Source organism: Zeugodacus cucurbitae, chromosome 4, assembly GCF_028554725.1.
Source record: "Zeugodacus cucurbitae isolate PBARC_wt_2022May chromosome 4, idZeuCucr1.2, whole genome shotgun sequence".
Lineage (NCBI taxonomy): Eukaryota > Metazoa > Arthropoda > Insecta > Diptera > Tephritidae > Zeugodacus > Zeugodacus cucurbitae.
The window spans coordinates 40,282,755-40,309,919 of NC_071669.1; the positions used below are offsets into that span (position 1 = coordinate 40,282,755).

The 27,165-nt window shown below is 34.8% G+C and overlaps 1 protein-coding gene across 3 annotated transcripts; it reads left to right on the forward strand.

The window, feature by feature from the left end:
- On the forward strand, positions 1-27,123 carry LOC105214908 (isocitrate dehydrogenase [NADP] cytoplasmic). Of its 3 annotated transcripts, none has more exons than XM_029042049.2 (2): positions 1-113; positions 25,698-27,123. In XM_029042049.2, the coding sequence occupies exons 1-2, from the start codon at positions 87-89 to the stop codon at positions 26,928-26,930; spliced, it is 1,260 nt and encodes a 419-aa protein (XP_028897882.2). In that variant the 5' UTR covers positions 1-86; the 3' UTR covers positions 26,931-27,123. The 3 variants fall into 3 exon arrangements, with proteins under 3 accessions (XP_028897882.2, XP_011186913.1, XP_011186912.1); XM_011188611.3 differs by lacking the exon at positions 1-113 and adding an exon at positions 20,477-20,747; XM_011188610.3 differs by lacking the exon at positions 1-113 and adding an exon at positions 24,073-24,329.
- The last annotated feature ends 42 nt before the right edge of the window (positions 27,124-27,165 follow it).

The following is a 27,165-nucleotide window of genomic DNA, read 5'->3' on the forward strand; positions in this document are numbered from 1 at the left end:
AATAAAATAATAATCTTTGAATTATGTGTTGTTGTGTTTGATACATTTTAAATATAAAACAATTGAAAAAGTAAATACAAATTTCAATGGATTATAGTGAATACCGGAATAATGTGAGCACACATTCACAAAATATACATAGAAGTTATAATACCTACAGCTCAAGACTCCATAGTGGATTTATTTAGAACTCTCTGATAGTGTGGAAATTTTCGCAAATTTTGTCATCAGAAAAACCTACTGACGACAACGGAAAAGGCCATTAATTTATAAACTATATTTATATAGAAATTACGGAAATAAGTTAGAATATCCGCAGTCACCCATCCAGATAGTTCATAAGTTAAAATATTGGATGAAAGAATAGCGCATATTAACTATATTATCCCAACGGATAGGACAATCTTTGCCTTCTTTAGAACCGAGTGAACACCATTATATCGACAGTTTTTTTTGCCTCAAGTGTATTCCACTGGAACCATATATCGTCGTAGGTCGCGAAATGACGCAGAAACTTCTACGAATAGTGCTTGCTGCACCAGAATGACTAAAACCGCCATCCACCGCAGCCACAGTGTTTTCATTCTCAATATTTCAATACATTTTTCTATAATGGTCGCTTCCACTTGTGTTAAAACTTCACGAATACGAAAATATACTACAATAAAATAAATGTCTCTTCCGATACCGGGGCCATGTATTAGTAAGTACTGAGACTAACAGCCCTATTCTGCGCACTTGACAAAATAACAAAAAAATTGAAATTTTTTTCAAATTTTTATCAAGTAAGAAATTTTTTGGTATTCTGTGACAATTTTGATAAAATAAAAAGCTTGAGTACGCATAGCTTTTCCCCATGATTCAATTATAAAAGATTTGGTAAGTAAACAGCTTTCTCACTCTTTTTTGACAACCCTTCCGCGTTAGCTAAACAATAATGTTTTTTTCGAAATTTATCCAGAAAATTGTTCAAAAAGATGAAAATAGTAGCAGATATTTATCAACGCAAGGGGTAGACAATATTGTTTCATTTTATATGTTTTTCTCGATTTTTTTATTGACATTTGAATTTTATATTATCAAAATTCAAAGAAATTGTTCGATTCAATTTTATTTTGAATATAAAAACTATCATAACCGTTTCGTTTATATACATATGTAGTTATGTATATCGAGAAGATAATTAATCGCGTTTTTTATTGTATCTGGGTATTGCGATTAAGACGATTAAAGAAAAACCAAAACAGTCGATTGCCAAAAAGGCGCAGATTGGTTTCGGGATTGGATACCGATATTTCGTCTCAAAAGAGAGTTCAAAACAGAAAGTAACAAGTAGAGATATAAGAAGATTAACTTGACTGCCACGATTGGAAGAACAAAAGAGTTAAAAGAAGTCCAGTTATCTTCAATTTTTGTTACGTAACAACTGTTTAATTCTAATTTTAAATAAAAAGCGTTCAGTGTACTTCGCTGTTTTGCTTGTTTCTCGCATAAAGAAATCAGGAATATTTTTCGAACTCTAGTTCTTCCATTGTCTTTTGCAATTCTCCCAATAAAAAGTTATGTAATCAATCACCCTTATAGTATTTTACTGATCATAATGTTCCTTCTCCTTGAAGCGGAACTGTAATATTTAGACATATGTACATGTGAGAACCAAGCGATTTTCAGGTGTCTAAGGATTTATTTCATAGGTTTCGTATACATTCCCGAAATTAACACTGTCAAGTCTAGTAGAAATATTCATACTAAATATTTGATCAAAGATAAAAGTATTGGATAAATATATAACATCTGAATAATACATTTTGAGATTTTTCTTAGAATTCTTCAGAGCAGTCGCACAATGAATCTAGAGTACTTCTATGTTTTTACCATTGTTTTATTTTCCACAGAAGGAATTTGAGACTACATCTTCAACTCTCTTTTTGTAACTCTCTCGTTGAATGATCATGTAATCAATCAACGTTATGTATCCATTGTTAGAATCTTTCTAGCGCTTCACTTGAAACGCAATCAAAATGTGTGGGTCAAATTCTGCCAGACTAATTTGTTAGTAGGTGTCTGATCAATTATTATATAATTTTAATACCAATTTCCGAAAATAAAATTAAATGTTTGTTTCATGGAGAAAAACTTTAAATATTCTATTCTTTATGACTACTAATATTAAATAGATATTAACTCTCTGCACTAGACAGCACTCACCTACATAAAAATTAAAAATTCAAACCATTATTAGAGAAAACAGGGCACATTTTCATGCTAATTATTAATTTTGGTTCGAGAATAGTAGTATATTTAATACTACTTGGAATATATTTTTTACTACGTTCACAAAAAAAGCTAATTAATTTTTCCCTTTTTTTAATTCCTTCGCAAATACAACCTTTTGTAACGCAGTGTCAAATCTTAGCTGTCACTACTTACCAAACCTTTTATAATTGAATCATGGCTTTTCCCCACACGTGTGGGAAACAAAATAATATAAACAGAAACAGCTGATTTCTGTCCAATTATATGGAATTGAATTGAAAAATTTATTTGAATTATTCTATAAAGTACGTTTTCACATTCATTTCAATTTTTGTTGCAAAATAGTTAGTAATTTAACTTCAATTTCAGAATAAATCATTTGCTCTTGATATAGACGTGAAGTCTCTGAGAGTGCGCGAATATTCCATGCTCCGAATCTGGCCCTATTTTTCATGCATAAAGTCATTATTTGTATGAGTGTTTGTTTTAACCGAGCCTTCTTCATTGTAGCTTCATTTATAAGTTTGGTTTACGATTGACCGGTTATCAGCCTATCTATCCGGTTCTGATGTCGAGATATCGACTGAAGCGTCCCGGACCTGATGCAAAGTATTTGGTTTGGTTTTACAACCCCATTTACTCTATATAGATGATAAGGTTATACCGCCTTTACTCGGTCGCCAGAGCCTCGTTAGCCTCACTAACCAAACAGGGAGTGTCACGCGTAAATGAGGTTAATAATAATCGGATGACAGAGGCTATTCGCTTTTCCATCCCATATCCCCCCTAATCTTTTGCTCCCCCGCAAAGCCACAGAATACTATATAATATAATACATATACATATGTACATATGTCCTTTATAATATACTAGCAGGCTAAGGTATACATTAAATTAAGTTGGTCCAATCTTGGCTTCGGCGACGATAAGGATTACTCGAGGTTGATTTACTTTACCCAGCATGATGACAACTCACACTACTTTTAATTGCAAAGTGAATGCTGATAGTACAGGCAATTTTATATAGTTTGGGATAATTGACTACGTCATCCTGGTTTGTAGCTGTGTCAACTCTCTTGGACCGAAATTCTAAATTGTCGCATTAAGATCATCGATATATATTTTTTTTACCACCAATATAGGTCATTCAATCAGTCATTTATGGTTATCATATTGAGGTTTCATGTCAGGAAAACTTCTCTTTCGAGTCAATGAAGTGAAAGAAATCTGTTGGAAATGCTATTAATCCATCGAGGTGTCAACTGCCAACTGCTTCTACAATCGCAATTTGTTATTGTTGCAAAAACACTCATATGTTAGTTTTTAATTGGCGATTCTTTATGTGTCGCCACAAATTAAATGATTTTAGGCATGCGATTAGCCCGTCAGTAACAGTTGATCTAGGAATAATTGGAAGAGTCTGGCGTAAATCACCTGCTAACAGAATCCTGGCTCCACCAAAAACATTCATCGACAATCAAGATCTTTTAAAGTCCTGTGCAGTACCTACAGCGACTTCTTGAATATTTGGAAAAATTTCGTTAAAGCGCTATTTTTGACGATTTCGCCGTTCATTTGCAATTTAGGAGTAATTTCAAGGCCGAATGTACCGTTTGTTTGCCTACTAACAGGTGTCAAGTTGCCCCTATACCCGTTAACCTTGGTGGTGAAAATGAGTGAAATTGGTTCTGGAATTACATCAGCCCTCATATAAAGGGTGATTTTTTAAGAGCTTGATAACTTTTTAAAAAAAAAAAACGCATAAAATTTGCAAAATCTCATCGGTTCTTTATTTGAAACGTTAGATTGGTTCATGACATTTACTTTTTGAAGATAATTTCATTTAAATGTTGACCGCGGCTGCGTCTTAGGTGGTCCATTCGGAAAGTCCAATTTTGGGCAACTTTTTCGAGCATTTCGGCCGGAATAGCCCGAATTTCTTCGGAAATGTTGTCTTCCAAAGCTGGAATAGTTGCTGGCTTATTTCTGTAGACTTTAGACTTGACGTAGCCCCACAAAAAATAGTCTAAAGGCGTTAAATCGCATGATCTTGGTGGCCAACTTACGGGTCCATTTCTTGAGATGAATTGTTCTCCGAAGTTTTCCCTCAAAATGGCCATAGAATCGCGAGCTGTGTGGCATGTAGCGCCATCTTGTTGAAACCACATGTCAACCAAGTTCAGTTCTTCCATTTTTGGCAACAAAAAGTTTGTTAGCATCGAACGATAGCGATCGCCATTCACCGTAACGTTGCGTCCAACAGCATCTTTGAAAAAATACGGTCCAATGATTCCACCAGCGTACAAACCACACCAAACAGTGCATTTTTCGGGATGCATGGGCAGTTCTTGAACGGCTTCTGGTTGCTCTTCACCCCAAATGCGGCAATTTTGCTTATTTACGTAGCCATTCAACCAGAAATGAGCCTCATCGCTGAACAAAATTTGTCGATAAACACATTTCGAACCGAACACTGATTTTGGTAATAAAATTCAATGATTTGCAAGCGTTGCTCGTTAGTAAGTCTATTCATGATGAAATGTCAAAGCATACTGAGCATCTTTCTCTTTGACACCATGTCTGAAATCCCACGTGATCTGTCAAATACTAATGCATGAAAATCCTAACCTCAAAAAAATCACCCGTTACTATATATGATGATTTTCTATTGGACTTTATGCCGAATATATAGGTCAAATTGTGTGATATCTTAATAAAATTACATCAATAAATTGCGAGAGTATAAAATGTTCGGTTGGACCCGAACTTAGCCTTTCCTTATTTGTTAAAAATTGTTTTGAGCTATCGACACAACCTTATACAATTGAACAATAACAAAAATATTTTAACAAAGCAACAATGACTACCTTCAAAATATTATTATTTTTTTGTTTTCTATTTTTTTTTTATTTTGCTGTCAACTCATATAAAGTTCTGTTATTGCAATCTTCCGCGCAATTTTTCTATATTTACTTTCTTTGTTCTAATCTTTTTCTGGCCTTCCACGAATATTTCAAGACTAAAATTAGCCAGATCGGTTTGGCCGTTCTCCTTTTTTTGCGGCACAAACGAACAGCAATTCATTTTTATATTATATTATTATCAAACGACAATTTTTTTTTTTAATTCCGCACACGGCCATTCAGTAGGGATCCGACCGCGCGAATGATCTTAACTCCCCTCCCGTACCTTCGTGCCCGAGTGACGCCTACAACTCTACAACGCATAGTTAACCGCCGAGCGGCTTTTCAAAATTGTTAACTCGTGATATCTTTTGAATGAAATGTCAGAATCTTATAATTCAAAAAGTTATATAAAGGTTTTGAAGCGATCTTAAATAATAAATCATTTATTTCGATAAGGATTAATACTAAGGTACAAATAAAGAGCCTTTTCAAGTAGTGGCATTTTAATTAATTTTTTATATAAAATCGCTTATTGTGACAAAACTATAATAGTTAGAGATATGATGTCACGACGTTTTTTGTAGATAATGATAAGTTCTACAAAATTGTAGTACATCACTTTGTTATATCTTTAATCGTTTTCGCAGCATTCGCGATTAAAGAAAGTTTTTTGGTATTTTTTTTTTTACATTATCGGAGTTTTGGTAAGGAACCCTATTATTTTTTTAAACTAAATATAGCCTATGTCACTCAGGGATAGTATAGCTTTCCAACGGTGAAAGAATTTTTCAAATCGGTTCAGTAGTTTCGGAGCCTATTCGAGACAAACAAACAAAAAAACAAACCTTTCCTCTTTATAATATTAGTATAGATTTAAAACTATTTGGAATGCAATTTTGATTTAGTTGGTAGTTATTTTTAGCTTCAGAAAAGTTTTTTGGGGACTTCGAAATCTTTGTTCATTATTGGCAAAAAGCTGCAGCTGTAATCGTATGTAATACAGAGAAAACAATGTCCTCAAAGTTACCCTCATTATCTTAATATTTTATATAAAAAAGGGAAAAATAAACTTCTTAATATAAAAACGGCTCAATACCGCGAGCCATCAACATGTTCATATGTTTCCTCTTTGTATAGTTTAGTATGTTTCCTCTATGTATTTGTAATAACGACAAAAGTAAAATATCTCCACAACTAGATATTTTATTTGTCAAGAGCATTTTACTTCTTAACAACTTAGAAAGAAAAAAGCTTTTTATTTTAGACACAGAATACGAAATGCTTGATAAATTTCAATTTTTTACAAATTAGAAATTTGTTGAATTTGTAAAGTGTACAGAATAGGGCTGTAAGTACTTATCTGACCGCCGTCTTACAAAGTTGGGGCCGCAGTCTTGATTGAACTTATTTGTTGATGTTAACAATATCTGTTTTCTTTTAATTATCTGAAGTGATAAAGTCAGTTATAACAGAAAGTTAGATATTTTTTATTTATAATAACAATAAATATTCCACTCCACTTATATTAAAAATGCAAACTGTACAAAAATACTCTATTAATATAAAAAGACGCTTAATCGCCTAAACTATTTTTATCGATTTCTTTGCAATTTGTATCAGACACAACGGAAGTGTATTCGCTTGTATGCAAACCAATTTATGCAAATCGATTGTTGATTGAACAAAAGAACCAAATTTATGCCAAGCAATAATGTCGAAATAGTTTTCACTTGTTACACAGTTGATTAAAGCCACTTGAATTGATAAGCGAACGGAAGATCGGAAACAAAATAAGAGCAGCAGATATTTAAAAAATAGGTTAAGTATGTCTTCGCGAATTCCTCAATCGTTTGCCTTCAGCTTTACTACATGATGCACATTTATTCATACATATGTATGTAAAATATAGTTATAACAGTAATCAATGACACGCGACGAAGCGAATCTCTATCGATTCGAAAGTGTTTTGGGTGCGAATTACGCTTACTTGGTTCACAGATGAATTCTTGATCTATAAATGAGACAACAAAATTAATTTTGGATTTCCTCAAAATGTTACACTTTGATAAACATTTAAGAGATTCGAATACCTTCTATTGAAAAACATTTGCAAAACTCTTGAAAATACAGTAGAACTTTTCTAACTCGAATCACCATAATCCACAAAAAAACTTCGAGTTAGAGTGACTTCGAGTTGTAGAATTTTCATTAAAACTTACAATTATTCACAAAGCTGAATTCACAAAGCAAATATAGATTTTTACACAGTTTTATTTATTTACTTCGCCCAAAGTTTTATGTACATATATAACCTTAAAATATAAATTCTGTAAGTTTGATTGTTGCATTTTGTTATGGTTTGGCTCTTGGCGTCTATATCCCATGCCTTTGTTATATGATTTATACAATCCATAAGTGTAATATCATATTTTTTGTTCGCCTCCTTACAAAATAGAGAGGCTCCTTTAAATTCTGCCTCAATAGTAAAATTTTATATTTTTTATTATGCCCTGGTCGAAAAGCTCAATTTATTGAAGGAAATTTGTATGAAATTTGACTTCTTTTGCCCATTCAAAAGTTCGAGTTATGGAGATCTACGAGTGTTTTTTTTTATATACAATTTTGACTAAACAAGCTATCACAAGATAGTAATTCGCTCTTAAATTTGAGCGTAGTGCGGTACCTAGTTAGAACTAACAAATTGGTGGCCCCCTAGTAAGCAATAATACTTAAAATATTAATGCTTTCTTCCTACATCTTTCCTAAATTTATTATAACATTGTCGTCCAGTCGTAGAAACTAAAAAAAAACACTAATTTATGTGAGAAAATAACGTGTCAAAAATGTTGCTTCCGCTTGGGAACTCTCTAGCGTCATCAACAAACTTGCCTTGACCTGATGCAAATATTTAAGACTGCTTAGCACCAAATACAGTATTCTCATCGTATTCTGTTGCCAAGTAAATGCGTGGGGGCGCATTATATGTATGTATTACAACGCTCATTACTGCGGCCTCCATCACACCCATATTGAAAAGAGTAACTGCTATCCAAGCCTTCGCTTTTGGTTTTTTGTGCCGTCTGTTAAGTGTCAATAAACGCTAGCACTTTCAAATTTCTAAGCAATTTTTGGTTTTGTTATATCTGTAGTGGTTTTCATAATACAAGTTTCTCTTCGCTTTGGCCACCGTTTCAGCTCGGAGATAGTTTTATGAGATGACAATATATGAAGTTTGAAATCGTGTTTTCGCGCATTTTTTGTTACGGTTAATACTCCTAAACATTACTATATTGTTTTTGTTGTTGTTATAGGATTATAAACTTTATAGTTATGATTGTTGTTTACATTTCTACATTTTTAAGTATACATATATAGTATTAACAAACAATAACTGGTATACGCTTCTCTTTATGTCATTTCACCGTTAATTATTCACCTTCTCGCATATAAACTATTCGTACGACCTTTCCTTTCGCAAATAATTTCTTCATTTCTTTCTTTCTTTCTTTTTAATGCAAATATGTACATACTAGATATATATCTACAACTGGTTCTACTGTACGCTTCTATTCATTCAGCTTTTTAGTCATCACCTTCTGCTAGATATCTTTTGTATAAATCGGGCATTTCTTTTGGTCGCCGCCCAAAGGAATTAAATCTTTTCTTTTGACCGCTTTGTGTTTCAACGAAACTAAAAGTTTATTTGCATAATAAAAAAACCACAATGAAAAAATACATAAATGAAATGGAGCAGTAAAAGTAGACAACGAGAAATCGTCGTGGAAAATAAACAACCTATAGCTGTAGCACTCTTAGGGGTTTCCGACAGAGTCACTTTTGACTTTTTGAATATAATGGCATTATTCGGCGGAAGAGACATTAAAATTCTAATTGGAAAACATTTAGTAGCTGCGCTGGGAAGAAACTGAATAGAAATAGTAATACGAAAGCGAAAGTTGTGGTTTCATCAACATTGTGTTATCTGCATTGTCTGCTGAAACTTGCTTCGGCCAGAGCGAAAACTCTTTAAAAGTTGAGTATGTGTGGACACTGTTGCTTTATGCGGCCAAAAAATCCCACGTATGGATCGAGATACCCTCAATTATTGACGAAGCGCTACGACCCTATATAATTCACATGGTTTTTAACCTCTTCACATATAGAGCTTACCAATTGAACAGTGTCTAGAGTTCTTAGACTCTGTAAATGGAACGAGATGAACCAAGTAGTAGTGAGATGAAAGCAAGAAGTTCCATTACACAAACCACCGAGTATATGTACATATGTTAAACGATAAGAGATATCCAGGAGTTATAAGATTCAGTGCCTCCAAATGTCATTCGGGGTTGCCAACCAGGCAGTGTTATATGAATAAAACAAAGAAAGATATAATTAACTCCAGTCCAGCCTAAACTGTTGTTGCCTTCATGCAAAAACTTTTTATTGTGTCTTTAATTTTAGACTGAGTAATTTTCTCAGTTATTAAATCTTAGCGGCTTTATTTTCACTTCCTTCCGTAGTAATACACACATTCATATATAGTAGTACATCTTTATTAGCTTCAACTTCAGTCCGGAATCTGTAGATTTGTCGTTGTAACATGTTTCTCTCTCTCTCTTCAAAACTCCAGCAATTTGCTTATGCAAATAATAAGCTTGTATTCACATTAATCTCGGTTTTATAAAGTACTCTCGATTACCAAATCGTATAATTTAAATGCAACACTGTGCATTCGGCTACATAATGTCCAAAATTTCACGTTCATTGACATTTCGAAAAACCAGTGCGGATCGTGGCGCCAAATAACAAAAAAATAAAAACAAAATGCAATTAAAAGGCAAAACTGTCACCGGTGAATTGTAATGCGTGTTGAGGAAATAAAAATGAAATAAAAACTCTCGCAAACGCATAATAAATAAAAACATACAAATACTTTTACTTTTTTCCTATTTTCCTATTTTTCTATTATTAGCGTTGTACGTTTTGTTGTTATGCCAAAAAAGCTTACACGCATGGATACCATAGCGCGTGCGTGCGCACAGAACTAAGTGGACTGTGTTGTGCAAAAACAATGCAGCATTAATGAATATATTTCTAAAAATTTTAATTCAATTGTTTAACAATTAATTTGTTAAGGGGTTGGTGTGTTTCAAAATATCAAAATTTGAAAAAAAAAATTGTCTCATTAAATACTGCAATATGTTTAAAATGTTATCCAAAAAATATCGAATCAATCCGAGTAATATTCTAAGAGATATACTTTTTGGAAGTTCCGCCCATCAGGCCATGTCAGTTTGAAATTCAAACTTTGAATGTAAAACTTTAAACGCGTTTATCTCAAAACTAAATTTTTTAAGTCGGTGGACACCATATCTCGAAAAATTATGACGCGATTTTGTTCAAATTTTAAACATATCTTTGAATAACATTATCTAGTTAATGAAAAGATTTTTTTCATTTTCATTACAACTATTTTTTTAGCCAATATATGGCGAAAATTTGATCAAAATTGGCTCAGCCAATAGCCAATATAACGAATTATTGGTTCACATGTCAATCCACGGCAAGAGCTTTTTTTGGAACCGTCATGAGAGATAATGTGCCAACGGCTGAGATTTCGGAATTTTTAAATAAAAATGTCCTTCTTAACCGACAAGGAGACATGTTCAATCAAAAATAAACATATTTATGTGCTTCGAATGATTCTATCTATGAAAATATCTTTACTAACATCTTGCAATTATGTGTAATTTTGCTATAAAGTGTCACTAGTTGAAATAAGACCAAGGGTAGAAATTTCTTTAGGTTAACATGAACGTTTTTTTACTAAATGGATTTATTTATGGAATTATTTCTCCATCTAAAATAAGGAATTTTTTCGATTGTGGGAAGATTCGAACTCACTGTTTCTTCTGACCTTCCTAAACCACTGCTTATATTTAGTACACCTCTGTACTCATGCTTCAATGTGTGATACAGATAGTGTAAAGTATTGTACGTGGGAAAATTGTGAATTACTCGCAATATGTCAACGCTCCGCCAATTCATACGCACTGCTCAAGTTAATCACTTATCTATATGTACTTACATATTATGTATCTATGCGCATGCGCTACTGCCTACTGATTTTATGGCAGAGGGCTATGCATTCGCTTGCCAGTTGGATGAAACATCTTCGGTTTGGCATGGCTATTATTTCCTCAATATCTATATTCATTTGTCTACATATGTCTATATGTATGTATGTATGCATGCACTTTTTATTAAATTCGAAATTTCTTTATTTGCTTAGCTATGAATATGTGTGCAACATTATACTGTATTACATTCGACGATTAATGCAGTCGTGCTTGTATAATGGGTAATTACATAAATGGTGAAAATAGCGACGCATCGGCTGCATAGAATTTAAATGAAATTGTTACTCTAGACAGGCCATACAATGTCAAAAGCATGTTATATGTATGAACATACATACCTACAAATATTTGTAAGCAATATTCAATGCGCAATAAAGTTACAACATTTCTACGTTGCATTGAAAATTATGCAACATTTATTGGCTTTGTAAATGCATAATGTATCATCGTCGTATAATGATATGTATCTATATGTATAATTAATGATAGCATGGAAAGTGAAAGGTAAAAGAAAGCTTTGAGAACTACAGATGGGTTCTTGGAATTTATTGATATTTATAAATGTCAAGCCACAATTAAAGGACACTGAATTAAGAACAGACAATGCTTAATGCTTCACACAGCTAATGAATTGCTACAATTTTATATAGCAATGAAAAACTGTGCTCATTTTGATAAATATAACGAAATACATCTTCGGTCAATTTGTTCTCCGTCCCTTTGGTTGACTTCATAGAGTTTAATATGCGTATACATTAAGTCCGACCGATTAATCGGCCAGTATCGGCCAACAAATTCAACATCATGTCTGTCCGTCCGTCCGTCTGTCCGTCTGTCCGTCTGTGCAAGCTGTAACTTGAGTAAAAATTAAGATATCTTGACGAAACACAAATACTCCTTGTGACCGTGAGAGGTTTGCTTATGCGCCACGCCCACAAAATGGCGAACGCCGAAAACACATAAAGTGTCATAACTAAAAAAAAAATTAAATTTGGAATAAAGGATCGCACTAGGAAGGGGCATATTTGGATGTAATTTTTTTGGGGAAATGGGGTGGCCCCGCCCACAAATCGGTTATTTGTATTTAACTCGCAAACCAATAAAGCTATATAAACCAAACTTTCTGCAGTCGGTGCGCTTACGTACACACCATGAAAATAGTTGAAATCGGATAATAACCACCTCCACCTCCCATACAAAGGTTAGGTTGAAAATTACTAAAAGTGGATTAACTCACTAATGAAAAAAGTCAGAAACACTAAATTTTGCAGAAGAAATAGCAGAAGGAAGCTGCACTCAGATTTTTTTACAAAATGGAAAATGGGCGTAGCATCGCCCACTTATGAGTCAAAAACCATACCACAGGAACTACTCGACCGATTCGAATGAAATTCGGTATATAATATTTTCTTGACACACTGATAACACGGGTGGGCGAAATCGGTTCACAACCACGACTACTTTCCTTATAACTCAATTTTGAATTCCATCTTATTCCTTCATTTTATAATGTAAGGAACCAATGAAGTTAACGGAATAAAACTTTGGCTTCACTTGTGAAAAAATTATCGAAAACGGACTACAACTTTTCAAGGCCCCAGATATCGAACATGTTGAACTCAGCGCCTAAGGATAAATTTTAACCGAAAATATTGGTAAATCTCTCAGATAATTTAATGTAATTCAGAGGAAATTGTTTTCTTTTAATAGTGTGTCTCTGTTCCAAAAATTATTAAAATCGGGTCATAACATCTCCATATATCTAATTATACATATAATGCGGCTTTATTCCGCATATATGTATTGGTAAATATGTGAGATATATTTAGCAAAATTAAGTGAGCGTATAGTCTTGGATATAGTGTACCTTGCTGGTGAAAATAAATGAAATCGGTTCAGGAATTACCTCAGCCCTCATATACTATAAAGAACGATTTTATTTTTCTATTAAAATTTATTCCGAATTTATGGGTTAATTTGTATGTTAAAATTTCTTCAATAAATTGCGAAAGTATAAAATGTTCGGTTATAAAACACAGTTTTATTAATATTTGACCGAACCAATAATTCCATAAAATTAAGTCTAATATAAAGAAATTCATTATTTTTATATTAAAATGAAGCTTTAATTTAGCGGAAATATAAACCGTTTTGTTCAACAACTTATTGAGATTTTGAAGATAATGACTTATAGCCACTCTTATAGAAGCCCTCTTTGCTATAGGTAAAAAAACTGGGAGAGTCTATTTTAAAAGTTTCAATATCATTCGCCGCAGACGGGAACAGGTAATACTAACTTGGTGCTGGTCTGTACTATTATAAAGAACCTCCCAAACAATCTTCCGAAGTTTCTACCGAGTGACTATAAATATGTGAGGCCAGTCGTTGTCCTGATGAAACACAAATCTTCTTTTATTGTCCCAAATTGGCCGCTGCTGGGCAATTGTTTCCTTCAGCCGGTTCGAATTAAGTTTGTCAGTAGGGGAGTAGCTCAAAATTAATTTTTCTCTGCCAAGCCCATCAAACATATAGACAAATCTTTATGACCGCCAATTCTTGCTTGATACAAATAAAACAAGTAAGGAAAGGCTAAGTTCGGGTGCAACCGAACATTTTATACTCTCGCAATTTATTGAAGAAATTTTATTAAGATAACATACAAATTAACCAATAAATTCGGCATAAAGTTTAATAGAATAACGAAAATCGTCATATATAGTATATGAGGACTGATTTAATTCCTGAACCAATTTCATTCATTTTCACCAGCAAGGTACACTATATTCAATACTATACGCTCACTTAATTTTGCTAAGATATATCACATATTAACCAATACATATATGCGGAATAAAACCCACCGTATTTTTGAAAAACCTTTAATTAGGTATAGGTTAGGTTAGGTTACTCTGGCAGGCTACAACGCCACACATAGACCAGTTTTGGTACTTTGTGAAACCAGATGGAGTGTCGTCACTTGGTTAATGAGGAGTAGTCATCCTTTAGGATGCCAGGGCTTGTTGCGAATTTCAAAAGGCTTTGTGGCTTTACCAACGAAATCTCCTCCAGTTATCGTACTGTGCAGCCCCCAAATGTTGCAGCCGTTGTCTTGATAATGCAGGACATTCACAGAGGAGGTGCTCCATTGTTTCTCTGGTGCCTTGCTCTTGACATTTCCTGCAGCCTTCACGATCTATCAGCCCCATCTTATAGGCGTACGCCGCCACAAGACAATGACCAGTGAGTATGCCGATCATATTCCTACATTTGCTTCTATCGAGCGCCAATAGAAATTTCGTGTACTTCTTATCTACCGCCTTGCACATAACTTTTGCAGTTTTGCATCCCGGCGCGTTTGATATGCTGAAGGATGATATTGCCTTGATTGCCGCCTGACTGTCTACGTATATGTTTACTTTAGAATATCTTGTTGGTGCGCTTAAGGATAGCTCAGCGGCTTTTCCAATTGCAAACACCTCCGCTTGAAATATACTGCAGTGGTCCGGTAGTTTGAATGGTTGCCTTATACCTAACTCTGGGCAGTATATCCCCGCGCCTACTCCGTGCTCAATTTTCGAGCCATCCGTAAATATGTTTAAATTTCTGCGTGAGGGTGCTATGCCCTTACGCCAGCCATCTCTTTCTAGGTTCACTTTGAACCTTCTTTCCCATTTGAAAGATGGGGTCAGGTAGTCGGTGTCCGCCAAACTGCCATTACCCACTGAGCTATGCCCAAAGGTTCTATACTTAAATTCTCCTGCTGCCATAAGACGCCCCGCCGATTTTGCCGCGCTGTTTTCAGCGAAGAAATCTATAGGCGGCAAGTTTAGTATTATTTCAAGAGCCGCCGTTGGGGTGGTTCTTAGTGCTCCCGTTATGCAAATAGCCGCAAGCCGCTGAACCCTTTCCAATGGCTTTCGATACGTTGATTTCCGTGCGCCTGTCCACCACACTAGAGCACCGTAGAGCAGAATCGGTCTAACCACTGCTGTGTAGCACCAGTGCATAAGAGAGGGAGAAAGCCCCCAGGTTGTACCCAGCATTTGCTTGCACGCATATAAGGCATTGCTGGCCTTTCTTACTCTCTCCTCTACATTGTACTTCCACAGCAGTTTGCTGTCCAAGACTACCCCCAGGTACTTGGTACAGTCCTTGAGAGGGAGTTCTATCCCATTTAGCGAGGGGTGTCTGCATGAGGGAATTTTGTACTTCCTCGTAAAAACAAGCAAGTCAGTTTTCTCCGCATTCAACCCCAAGCCTGCGTGAGTTGCCCAGTTCAGTACAGTACTGAGAGTGGTTGTCATGATATTGCTAATAGTGTGTAGACACTTGCCCGTTATTAAGATGGCAATGTCGTCCGCATATGCTACTATCTTAGGGGCTTTGCTGTCCAACTTCCTTAATAGTTTATTCAGGACTAATGTCCATAGGAGCGGAGATAGCACCCCACCTTGTGGGGTACCTCTGCGGACCTCCTTGGTCATTCTGGCATCATTCCATTCTGCTATTATCCTTCTTGAAGTCAAGAGGCTTTTGACCCACCGTTGTATTGCAATCTCAACGCCTATTGACTCGATACTGTTCAGAATGGCTTCCGTTGACACGTTGTTAAAAGCTCCAGAGATGTCCAGGAAAGCTCCGAGGGCATATTCCTTATATTCCAAGGCTTTTTCGATGCTGAGTACCAGCGAATGGAGTGCAGTCTCTACGGATCTGCCTTTTGTGTAAGCATGTTGCGCTTTAGACAAACTGCCGGGAGGCGCTGCATCTCTGATATGTGCATCTAGTATTTTCTCTAGCGTTTTCAAGAGGAAGGAAGTTAAGCTTATGGGTCTGAATTCCAATGGGCTTCCAATAGCTTCATTTCCACTATTTTCCACCGCTCCTGTGACATCTGCCCCAGCGGGTTACTACGGTCAATGAGCGCCACGATCAGATGTCGTTTCGCAATCTCACTGGCCGCCGCCGCTGCTTTTGATGTCGTTGGTCTTTCATCCAAGTGCCTGACTTGCTGCTTTTCAGCAGCGTCTTTGCACTTCCTCTTTTTCGCTGGTGCCTTTGGTTCGCTTTCCGTCGAACGCTGCCTCTTTTCAGCTATTTGCTCCTCAATCCGATTAGCAAATGCTGGATCCGAGGCATTGCACCAGTTCCGTGTTGCGAAATGAGCACGGCCGGTCTTCACCTCCTCCCTGGCCCAAGCCAACCGTTGCACCTCATCTTCCTTCAGGTTGGACTTGCCCTCGAGTCGGTTACATATTCCGACCGCCGCCTTGTATCTGGCATTAGCTTTCATCCCCTCTTTGTTAGGCTTCTTCCGGGGCCCTCTCTTGTTACCAGAGTTGGTACCCACGGTCGACAGCTCAGGAGAACGAAGAAGCTCTTCTCCCTTTTCCGCGTTGATGCTTACAGCGCTTTCTTGGTCCGAGTCTTCGAGGACTGTGGCACCAGTGCGCTGTAAAGTTGGTTTGGCAGTAGTACTACAACCACTGCAACCTGCTCCCGTTGCAGTGGAGGTGTGGCCGCTGGCGACACAGCTCTCGCTGTGCCCGCCGGTGGTAGCAGCCTCATCTCCCACCGACGTTTGGGCTGATATCCCAGCCCGCTTCTCATCCTTTATTTCGCTCTCCATTGTGAGTTTTTTGAGTTCGGGGTCCTCTACCCCTAGCGTTTTATACCTACCGCCAAGCACCTCAATAGCAATGGCCGACATCTTCCCCCATCCATCCCCCTCCGGGGAAGCGTTAAAAGCAGTCCACCTCAGGGAAATAAATGGAGAATTATGCCAGCCTTCGCTGGATGACGCCTGCCACCACTGTCATGCCTTAGCCAACCAAGTGGCAGCTTGAGTCCACGACAGTGCAAACAGCGCCACCCATTGCCCAGTCGACACCCGCGCGGAGGATATAGCTAAGAGGATTTTTGTCGACCTAATTGGGTATAAGGGAGCTAGGATATGTTATGAACCGATTTTAATAATTTTTGGAACAGAGACACACTTTTAGTAGAAAACATTTTCATCTGAATTACATTAAATTATCTGAGAGATTTACCCATATTTTCGGTTAAAATTTACCCTTAGGCACTGAGTTCAACATATTCGATATCTGGGGGCCTTGAATCGTTATAGTTCGTTTTCGACATTTTTTTCACAAGTGAAGCCAGAGATGATATGCGCTATTTGTGTAAAGTTTTATTCCGCTATCTTCATTGGTTCCTTATGTTTACATTATAAAGTGAAGGAATAAGATGGAATTCAAAATTGGGTTATAAGGAATGTAGTCGTGGTTGTGAACCGATTTCATCCATTTTCCACACATATCATCAGGGTGTCAATAAAATATTATATACCGAATTTCATTGAAATCTGTCGAGTAGTTCCTAAGATATGGTTTTTGACCCATAAGTGGGCGATGCCACGCCCATTTTCCATTTTGTAAAAAGATCTGAGTGCTGCTTCCTTCTGCTATCATTTCTGTGAAATTTTGTGTTTCTGACGTTTCTCGTTAGTGAGTTAACGCACTTTTAGTCATTTTCAACCTAACCTTTGTATGGGAGGTGGGCGTGGTTATTATCCGATTTCTTTAATTTTTGGACTGTATAAGGAAACGGCTAAAATAAACGACTGCAGAAAGTTTGGTTTATATAGCTTTATTGGTTTGCAAGATATATACAAAAAACATATTTGGAGGCGGGGTCACGCCCACTTTTCCAAAAAAATTACATTCAAATGTGCCCCTTCCTAATGCGATCCTATGTTCCAAATTTTATTTTCATAACTTTATTTATGGCTTAGTTATAGCTCTTTATGTGTTTTTGCTTATCGCCATTTTGTGGGCGTGGCAGTGGTCCGATTCCGCCCATCTTCAGACAGACAGACATCCGGATTTGAACTTTATTCGTCACCCTGATCACTTTGGTATATATAACCCTATATCTAACTCGTTTAGTTTTAGGACTTACAAACAACCGTTATGTGGACAAAACTATAATACTCTCTTTAGCAACTTTTGTTGCGAGAGTATAAAAACGGATTTCTTTTTAGTAAACCACGCAGCAATTTGCTTTGAGAAAACGCTAATAACGTTTGCTAACTCTCTTTTAATCCTCAAAGTTTTAGACAGTTAGTCGGAGTTGGTGGCACATTCATTGGCAACATTGTTAAACATGGTCGCTTTTGACCCATTGTAAATGAAAATGTGCAATACTGGCAGCTGTAATTAGTAAATTTGTACTAATTCTGCGGCTAACAACTGTAATATTTGCTTTTTATCCAATTTTATTTTACCAAACTGAAAATATTTTCAGATGTTCTTTTCATATGCTTTTCTGCCGTCTGTCACCTACATATTTGCAACTGATTAAAAGCGCAGTTAATCGGAGTTAACTCTGCCGTCTGTCTAGGCTATAATATACTTATCTCATTTTACGAGATCGAATTGCTATTGCTTCATGTATGCATGGAAAAGTCCAGGCCACTTGACTACTGGGACCAGAACCCTTCTTCGCAGATGGAGCCTATAGCATAAATGTAAAATTCAGAAAGAAGAACGGGAAAATACTGGATGTATACTCGTACTTCTGTCCTCCGCCAAACTAAACTTTTATTGAGAGGATATAACCTCAAACTAAACCAATTAACAATCGATCAAAGAACAAAGTTAGGTTACTGAAGCACTCAATAGACAACTGTACAACTTGAGAATTTTTTTTCAACATGGAAGCGGAATTCTTAAGGGCATGCTTATCAAATGAATGCACTTTACTGAAAAAGGAGTAAAATCATCGGTCTAACATATCAGTTCGTAGTGCATATCTCTTTGACCGACAGTGTTGACCTGCTAAAAGTCCTCTCAATTAAATAATATGTAATTAAAAGTGCTCAGGCTCAGGACTACAGGACAGGTCTCATTTTTATAAAAAAATCAAAATAATTGCTTTATTTCTGTTAATACTTGTTATTCTGCTTTATTTTCTGTGAATACTTCTACCAAAGAATGTATAATAATAAGAAGGAGCAAATGTTAACTCGCAACTTTTTGTGTGCTAAAATATAAGGGAACATCGAAAACTCGTCACTTCGAAAGAAAAAAGTACACCACAGCATCAGGGAATTGGGAACAATTATTATACATTCTTTGCTTCTACTGAGAATCATTCGCCTGCATGCACCCACACTGTTACAGATTTCATTAAAATGCAAGCGGCCCACAGAAGAAAATTGCATTGCATAATTTTAGGCTCCTCATATAATTTAGCATTTAATGGTCTTAATGTTACATTATTTGCTGAATACATTCGTTTGTATATAAATTAAGAACATCCAGCTTAATATAATGCTTTTTTAATATTCATAACAAAAACGTATTTTGCTATTTGTTTGGATTATTTAATGGTTTGAAGTTCTATTGTTTATTTCAGAAATGTGTAATGATTATATTCTCACTATTTGTTGCGCAGAGTTTACTAGAATTATTCATTGTTGTTGTTGTTTAGAACATATAAAACTAATCGAAATTGGGGGTCATACAGTCCAATTTTTTGGAAAGAAATTGGACGATTACAACTACTGTATTTGATCTAGCAAAAATATATTTTTGTTTTAACTAATTTGGTACTATAAATGAGCAGATGCTTCACCATTACGCCTAAAAAGAAACGTCTTATTTATACGAATAATGTTTTATTTAAAAAAAATAAAACAGACACCTCGAAAAATAATTTTTCATCCTTTTAATTCCTAAAAATTATAATTTTTTCAGTTGCAATCGCACATAGTCCCTCTCTACTTGTGTTCAGTTTTGCAGCCACTGGAAGTTGTTAAACAATGGAAATATTTAACCTTTTGAGTACCACTGCAAGGTATAGATTTACTAAATCCGTTCAATTTAAAAATAATGGAAGTTAGCCTACCTAAACCAGTAAACGAAACCAACATAATCGTCTAAATAGAATTTATTATTGTTAATCTTATTTTCAATAATTTCGAGGAATACAAAGTTTTGGGAACATTAGAGAACATTGAGTTTTTTCTTAAAATCTTGCAAAAAGCTCAAGCTTTCGTACTTTCCAAATACAACCCTGACGTACATACGTGCATCCGTACATGAACATATACGGGACAATTGTGTGTAGACAATTTTATCACAGACATTGTTAGTTTTGTTGCTTTCAGTTCTCAATCCATTCAGGTTTTTGTTTGTGTTTTTCATTTTCTTCAGGCATCGGCTGATTTCTACCCAGCACGCAGTTTAGAATTTGAGTACAATTTGCAGTTGTTCAGTGTTTTTATATCAATTGTCGCGAGTGGTTGAGTCAGTTTGAGAGCTTTGCCATATTGACAAACAGTGCAAACAGATATATTTCAGCCGGTGTCCACAGAGTTAACCAACACAAAAATATCCTAGTGATTTCGCTTATTAGATTAAACCAAAGTAAATAAAGCAAGGTGAGTGTTGACATTATCTAATATAGGTATGTATCTAATTGGCGTGTGCAAGAGTGTTTTATCGTCAGTTTATATCGAAATATTATTTGCTAATTCATTATTTGCGCATAGAAAAGTAAACACTTATACATTTACATATTTATATACGCACACACATACATGCATGCTTATCTTATTGGAATAGTGCAATAGAAGAAGGAGGCGTTGTGGGCCGGCCCTAATTACGTACATACATATGCATAGAAATGCGAAAAATACACTTGTACATAAATATAATTACATAAAAACACACACACGCGAACATATTATATGCAGTTTTGACCTCAATGCAATTTTAAGAGTTTCTTAACAATTTAATCAATTTGAAATTCATAGGCTTGATTTTTGACCCTAGGAGTATTTGTTACTGCGCTGGCAGGTGGGATCAATGTTCAACTGCCACGTCTCTCGAAACTTAATGCATGCATTAATACATTTGTACATAGTACGATGTATGCAAATATGTACATACATACATATAGATATAAAGACGCATTGTCTCCATATATGTAGACATTCCATTCGAGTTTAACAAGTTTCACTCTTAAGTTAAGGGACTCAAGGTGCTTCAAAAAAAAACAGGAATTAGCATATTTAAAATTTTCGCTTTTTAGTAAATAAAAATAAAATTTAAAACACCCGAATTTTTAACTTAATGCATTTATTATTTTGTTTGTTGCTTTCTATTCGTACACACCCTCATTTCTAGAAATTTATTTGTTTCAAAGTGCGAAATTTGCATAATGCATTTTAAATATAAAATATACCGGTACATTTGTATTATCACAAATTTATACCAAATAAATACAATGGTGCTCTCTACCAAACAAGTTATCACAATATCAAATGAAATTTAGCATCCACAAATTCTCTCGGAAAGAAAACTTACTCTCCCACTTATTAAGACATCAGGAGATGTTAAGGTAACCAGAGCGAAAAGAGTTTTGGACAAAGAAGTAAAAGATTTTCATTAAATTATATTCACTTATTTTGATCCAAATCCAAAATGTATGTATATGCAATGTATTAATGAAACATATTCCATGCAATTTTCCAGCAGCATATAATATTACCGTCAAGCCCCCGGAGGCCTGATAATATTGTATATACATATACATATATACTATATTGCAGTCTTATATGTACATATGTACATACAAAGTTAAATATTAAAAAGCATAACGGTTTCTCTCGTCATTTCTATAAACGATTCGTCACTAATCATTAATCGCAAATGTTATGAAACAATCCACACGCTTTGATTTTTTCAAATCAAACAGTTTAATTGCTCAGTCATTGCAGACACTTCCTGTGAATATGCGACAATCACTGATAAGATGAAGATTTCATATTTAAATAAACTTGCAAATAATAAAAATAATAAATTTGACACATGCATTATACATACATATACATATGTATGTACAGTTGTAGCATTCTCATTTTTTTCCAATCGAAATCCATTGAAATTAATATTTCTCTTTCATTTTAGTTGTTGTATTATTTGATATACAAAAACAATTTATTATTGATTAAATTAAAATAGTTTAAATTATCACTAAGTTTTAAATAACTGATATCTAATTTTTAATATATACTTTGAATACCCAATACCTTCCACATTGTGGATTTCTTATGCTTAGAATCACCATCCAGAGTTTCCATTTTCTGATAAATATAGCAAAAGTGTTACATTTTTAAACAAATATGTTTTGTAAGATTTTAGCATATAATAAAAATAAACCACAACTAGTAAATATATAAGATAAAGCCTTTGGTTCTTCCTTGACAACAAAGAAACCTAAAAAGTATAATAATGACTATATAATTTAGTTCTATAACAGTACAAATAGCGAAGAAAACACATTAATAATGTACAAATTTATTTAATTTTATAATATCAGGTGCAGAACAAATAGTTGTTATCAGTTAATGATAGGCACATCAACAGACGTGCACTTGCAGCAATGAAATCCTCAAAAACTATAATTCACTTTCGGTATTTTCGTTAGTGCAAGATTTTGCGATCTAGCGACAACACTGCAGTTCATTTTCACATTGAAATGTATGTGTGTGTTGGACTAGTTCTCAATTGTAGCAGAATGACAAGTCAGAGAAGATAATGTGAGGTTGGAACGTAATCAGTATATATAGTAAATCGCATATAATAGCCGGCAAGTGGTGTGATAGTGCTCGCTATCTCATAAATTTAATGTACTTAAGAGGTGTTGTGGTGTGATTTTGTGATATTTTTTTTGCGAAACCAATCTTTGATAAAGGGAAAATAATCAAACCACTTAATGCTTGTTTTATGCTGTTGCCTTGTTCCAACAAGAACTTTGTACCAATATATTTGTATATATGTACAAATGTCTGTATGTAGATAGAATATGTTTGTGTGTGAATAAGTGTGTTCACAGTGGCATGTATGCTAATAAGATACTTTGGAGTCAACAATTGAGTACTTGAAATGCTAATTGAACTAATTTAAGTAAATGAAAATATTATTTTGGTACACTTTTTAAATTAAAGTCTTAAATCGGTTTAAACTTTATTTTCTCGCATCAAGCCAACATCATATACCAACTATAACTATATAGTCACGGAAAATAATAGTTTCCAACTAGAAATCCCTAACTGAATGCAGACTAATCAGAAAAGTTTGCAACTAGAATTAGAATAAAAATTTTCAATATACATACATATCTTCAAATGATTTTTGAATCGATAATAATGAAATACAGAATACTTAAACCCTAATGTAAGATTATTAGAACAATAAAGTGTATATACTAACATATACTTTTACGATTGGGCTTAGGTAATATAGAGCTGTTATTGAATATAAACAAATTTATGTATTTACATTTCTATATTTCTTATCAGTTTAAAATATATGTTAACAGTGCAGTATTTGAGTGCTTAAAAAAGTTAGGCCCAACTTTGTGCGCGGTATTGGGGCCCTCGCATTTGTTCTTTGGCCTGATCATCAGTGTTTTGTTAAAAAGTATATTAGATAGAAGGGCAGGGAGCCTTTTGTCATCATGTCTTGGTACCATCGACTTATCGCATGCACATACAAACAAACATACAACATACATTTGATTACATCGAACTGTTGAACCGTAGTCACGCACAAGCATACACTGTCATAACGGGCTTATCAGTTCCCGTCTAGTAAGAATAAAAACAAACAGTGACCATCTGAAGCACTCAGCCCATTGCATAATGCTTCAATAGCCACTTACAAAGAGCGAACAATAATAATTCTCGTATTACTAATTCATTGTGTAAAAAGTCCATGTTAAGAACATTACAATTTTCCGTTAAATGTTTTGTAATTTTTCTGTCAATTGAATAAAAAAAAACATTTGATTCAATAAAATAAAGGACAAATAATTGGAATAATATAAATTAGTATTCGGCACAAAAGCTACATATATTTCTAAATATTCAACCAAAATGCATTCTTTACGCTACGCTCGTTCGTACACTCCAACATTTCTGCGAGCTTTCACCGCTGCCATGATGAACAACGCTGGGGTAAGGCAAGTTTTCAATGAAAAACTAAAAAAGAAACAAATAGTATCAGTATGGGTCATAATAATATTATGATCACGAAATAGAATTATTATTTAATACTAATTGTATGTAAAAAAAAAAATCTGAATATATATGTATGTATGTAGGTTTATGCGCATACAATTGTGAAATAGTAAACAATTTTAACCGGCCAGCTTCATACAAAGATACTTTTGAATATTAAACACAGCATATTATAGGAACCAAATTAAGGTCATATTCTTTATAAAATTATGAGCGAATTGAAAAAAAAATAAGTTAGTTGATTTTTTGAGGATTATGTGTATTCTTTAATTTATTTAATCATAATAGTTTTTTGTACAATAATTACAATCATACTTTGATTCTGCAACACTATTTTCCGTTTCGTTAATTTCAATAAATTATATGAATTTGTATGAAGGTTATTAATATGTCAGCGCCTCCTAATATGAATATTATATTGCGACCAAAGTGTATTCAACAAAGTGAACTAAGTATATGACATTTAATTTTTCTTTACACGATTTTGAAATGTATGTTGCCATTGATTTAACCCTAACATTTATTCAAATTTTGAAATTCAAAAGTAAACAAATTTCAAACCAAAACAAAAATATTTTTTAAATAAATAAAAGAAAATGCCGAATACTTTCTGCTTGTGCAAAACAACTCATGGAAGCAATTTACCAATGTTTTGTGCTCCAACTGACAAATTGCAAAAAATTTTATCAATATATGTATATTAAATTGTTCAAGATAAAAAAGACGGGTTAATGTAAATAAATACATGAATTGTTTACTATTTTATTGTCAAACAAAGGTTTGTCAATTACTTGGTTCATTTTGTTGAATACACTTTGATTTTATTTGATTTTTATACTTACACAACAAGTTTGTTAAACAAATTTCAAACCAAAACAAAAATATTTTTTAAATAAATAAAAGAAAATGCCGAATACTTTCTGCTTGTGCAAAACAACGCATGGAAGCAATTTACCAATGTTTTGTGCTCCAACTGACAAATTGCAAAAAATTTTATCAATATATGTATATTAAATTGTTCAAGATAAAAAAGACGGGTTAATGTAAATAAATACATGAATTGTTTACTATTTTGTTGTCAAACAAAGGTTTGTCAATTACTTGGTTCATTTTGTTGAATACACTTTGATTTTATTTGATTTTTATACTTACACAACAAGTTTGCAAAGAGCTAATTTACTGTGGTTTTTTGAGCTATATTCTTGTATGAGGTATTATATTTCATATCGGATGCCAATATGGAATGATTCTAAATTGTTTTCTTCGATGCAGAAACTATAATCAATTGTATTTTTCATATTTCAGATGGCCACTAAAATTCGCGCTGGTCCCGTTGTGGATATTCTCGGTGATGAAATGACACGCATTATTTGGTCTTCGATTAAGGACAAATTAATTTTGCCTTTCCTAGACATCGAGTTGCATACCTACGATCTCGGCATGGAACATCGTGACAAAACTGAAGATCAAGTCACAATCGATTGCGCTGAAGCGATTAAGAAATACAATGTTGGTATTAAGTGTGCCACCATCACTCCCGACGAGAAACGTGTGGAAGAGTTCAACCTGAAGAAAATGTGGAAATCACCCAACGGTACCATACGTAACATTCTCGGCGGCACTGTCTTCCGTGAAGCTATCGTCTGTAAGAATATTCCACGTTTGGTTTCTGGTTGGGAGAAACCTATTGTGATTGGCCGTCACGCGCATGGTGATCAATACAAGGCCACAGATTTTGTAGTCCCTGGTCCTGGAACATTAACTCTCACTTTCAAGCCAAGCGATGGCAGTGAAGCCATTTCACATGAAGTATATCAATACAAAGGTTCTGGCGTCGCCATGGGTATGTTCAATACAGACGAATCTATCATTGATTTCGCTCATGCTTCTATGAAGTACGCGTTATCACGAAAACTCCCACTATACTTGAGCACCAAAAATACTATTTTGAAGAAGTACGATGGACGTTTTAAGGATATCTTCCAAGAAATCTACGACAAGGAGTACAAGAAGGAATTCGAAGCGCAAGGTGTATGGTATGAACATCGTTTGATCGACGATATGGTTGCATATTGCATGAAATCAGAGGGAGGTTTCGTGTGGGCCTGCAAGAACTACGACGGTGATGTACAATCCGACTCAGTTGCACAAGGTTTCGGCTCACTCGGTTTAATGACATCGGTATTAATTTGCCCAGATGGTAAGACAGTCGAGTCGGAGGCGGCACATGGTACAGTGACACGTCACTATCGTATGTACCAACAAGGCAAAGAAACCTCAACCAATCCCATTGCATCGATCTTTGCTTGGACAAGAGGCTTATTACATCGCGCACATTTGGACAACAATGAAAGCCTGAAACAATTTGCCGAAACTCTGGAGAAGGTGTGCGTGGATACCATCGAGGCGGGCAGCATGACCAAAGATTTGGCTATCTGTATCAAGGGCATGAATAAAGTGCAACGTAGTGATTACATGGAAACATTCGAATTTATGGATAAGTTAGCAGAAAATCTGCAAAAAGCACTTTCGAAATGACTTTCTGAAACAGATATGCCTATTGCAAGTGGAGAGCGTCGTTCGCATCTATAAGATGCAAGTGATGGTATTGCGGAATTTAAATGTGAAACATGATAACATTCATAGCCAGTGTGTAATCTTTTTGTTTACAACCTCAAAAGATCAATAAATGCTTTTATATTCAATATACATATGTATGTAGTACTTTAAACATGTGGTTTTATTTTTTAATAACGGTTAACTTATGTGGATA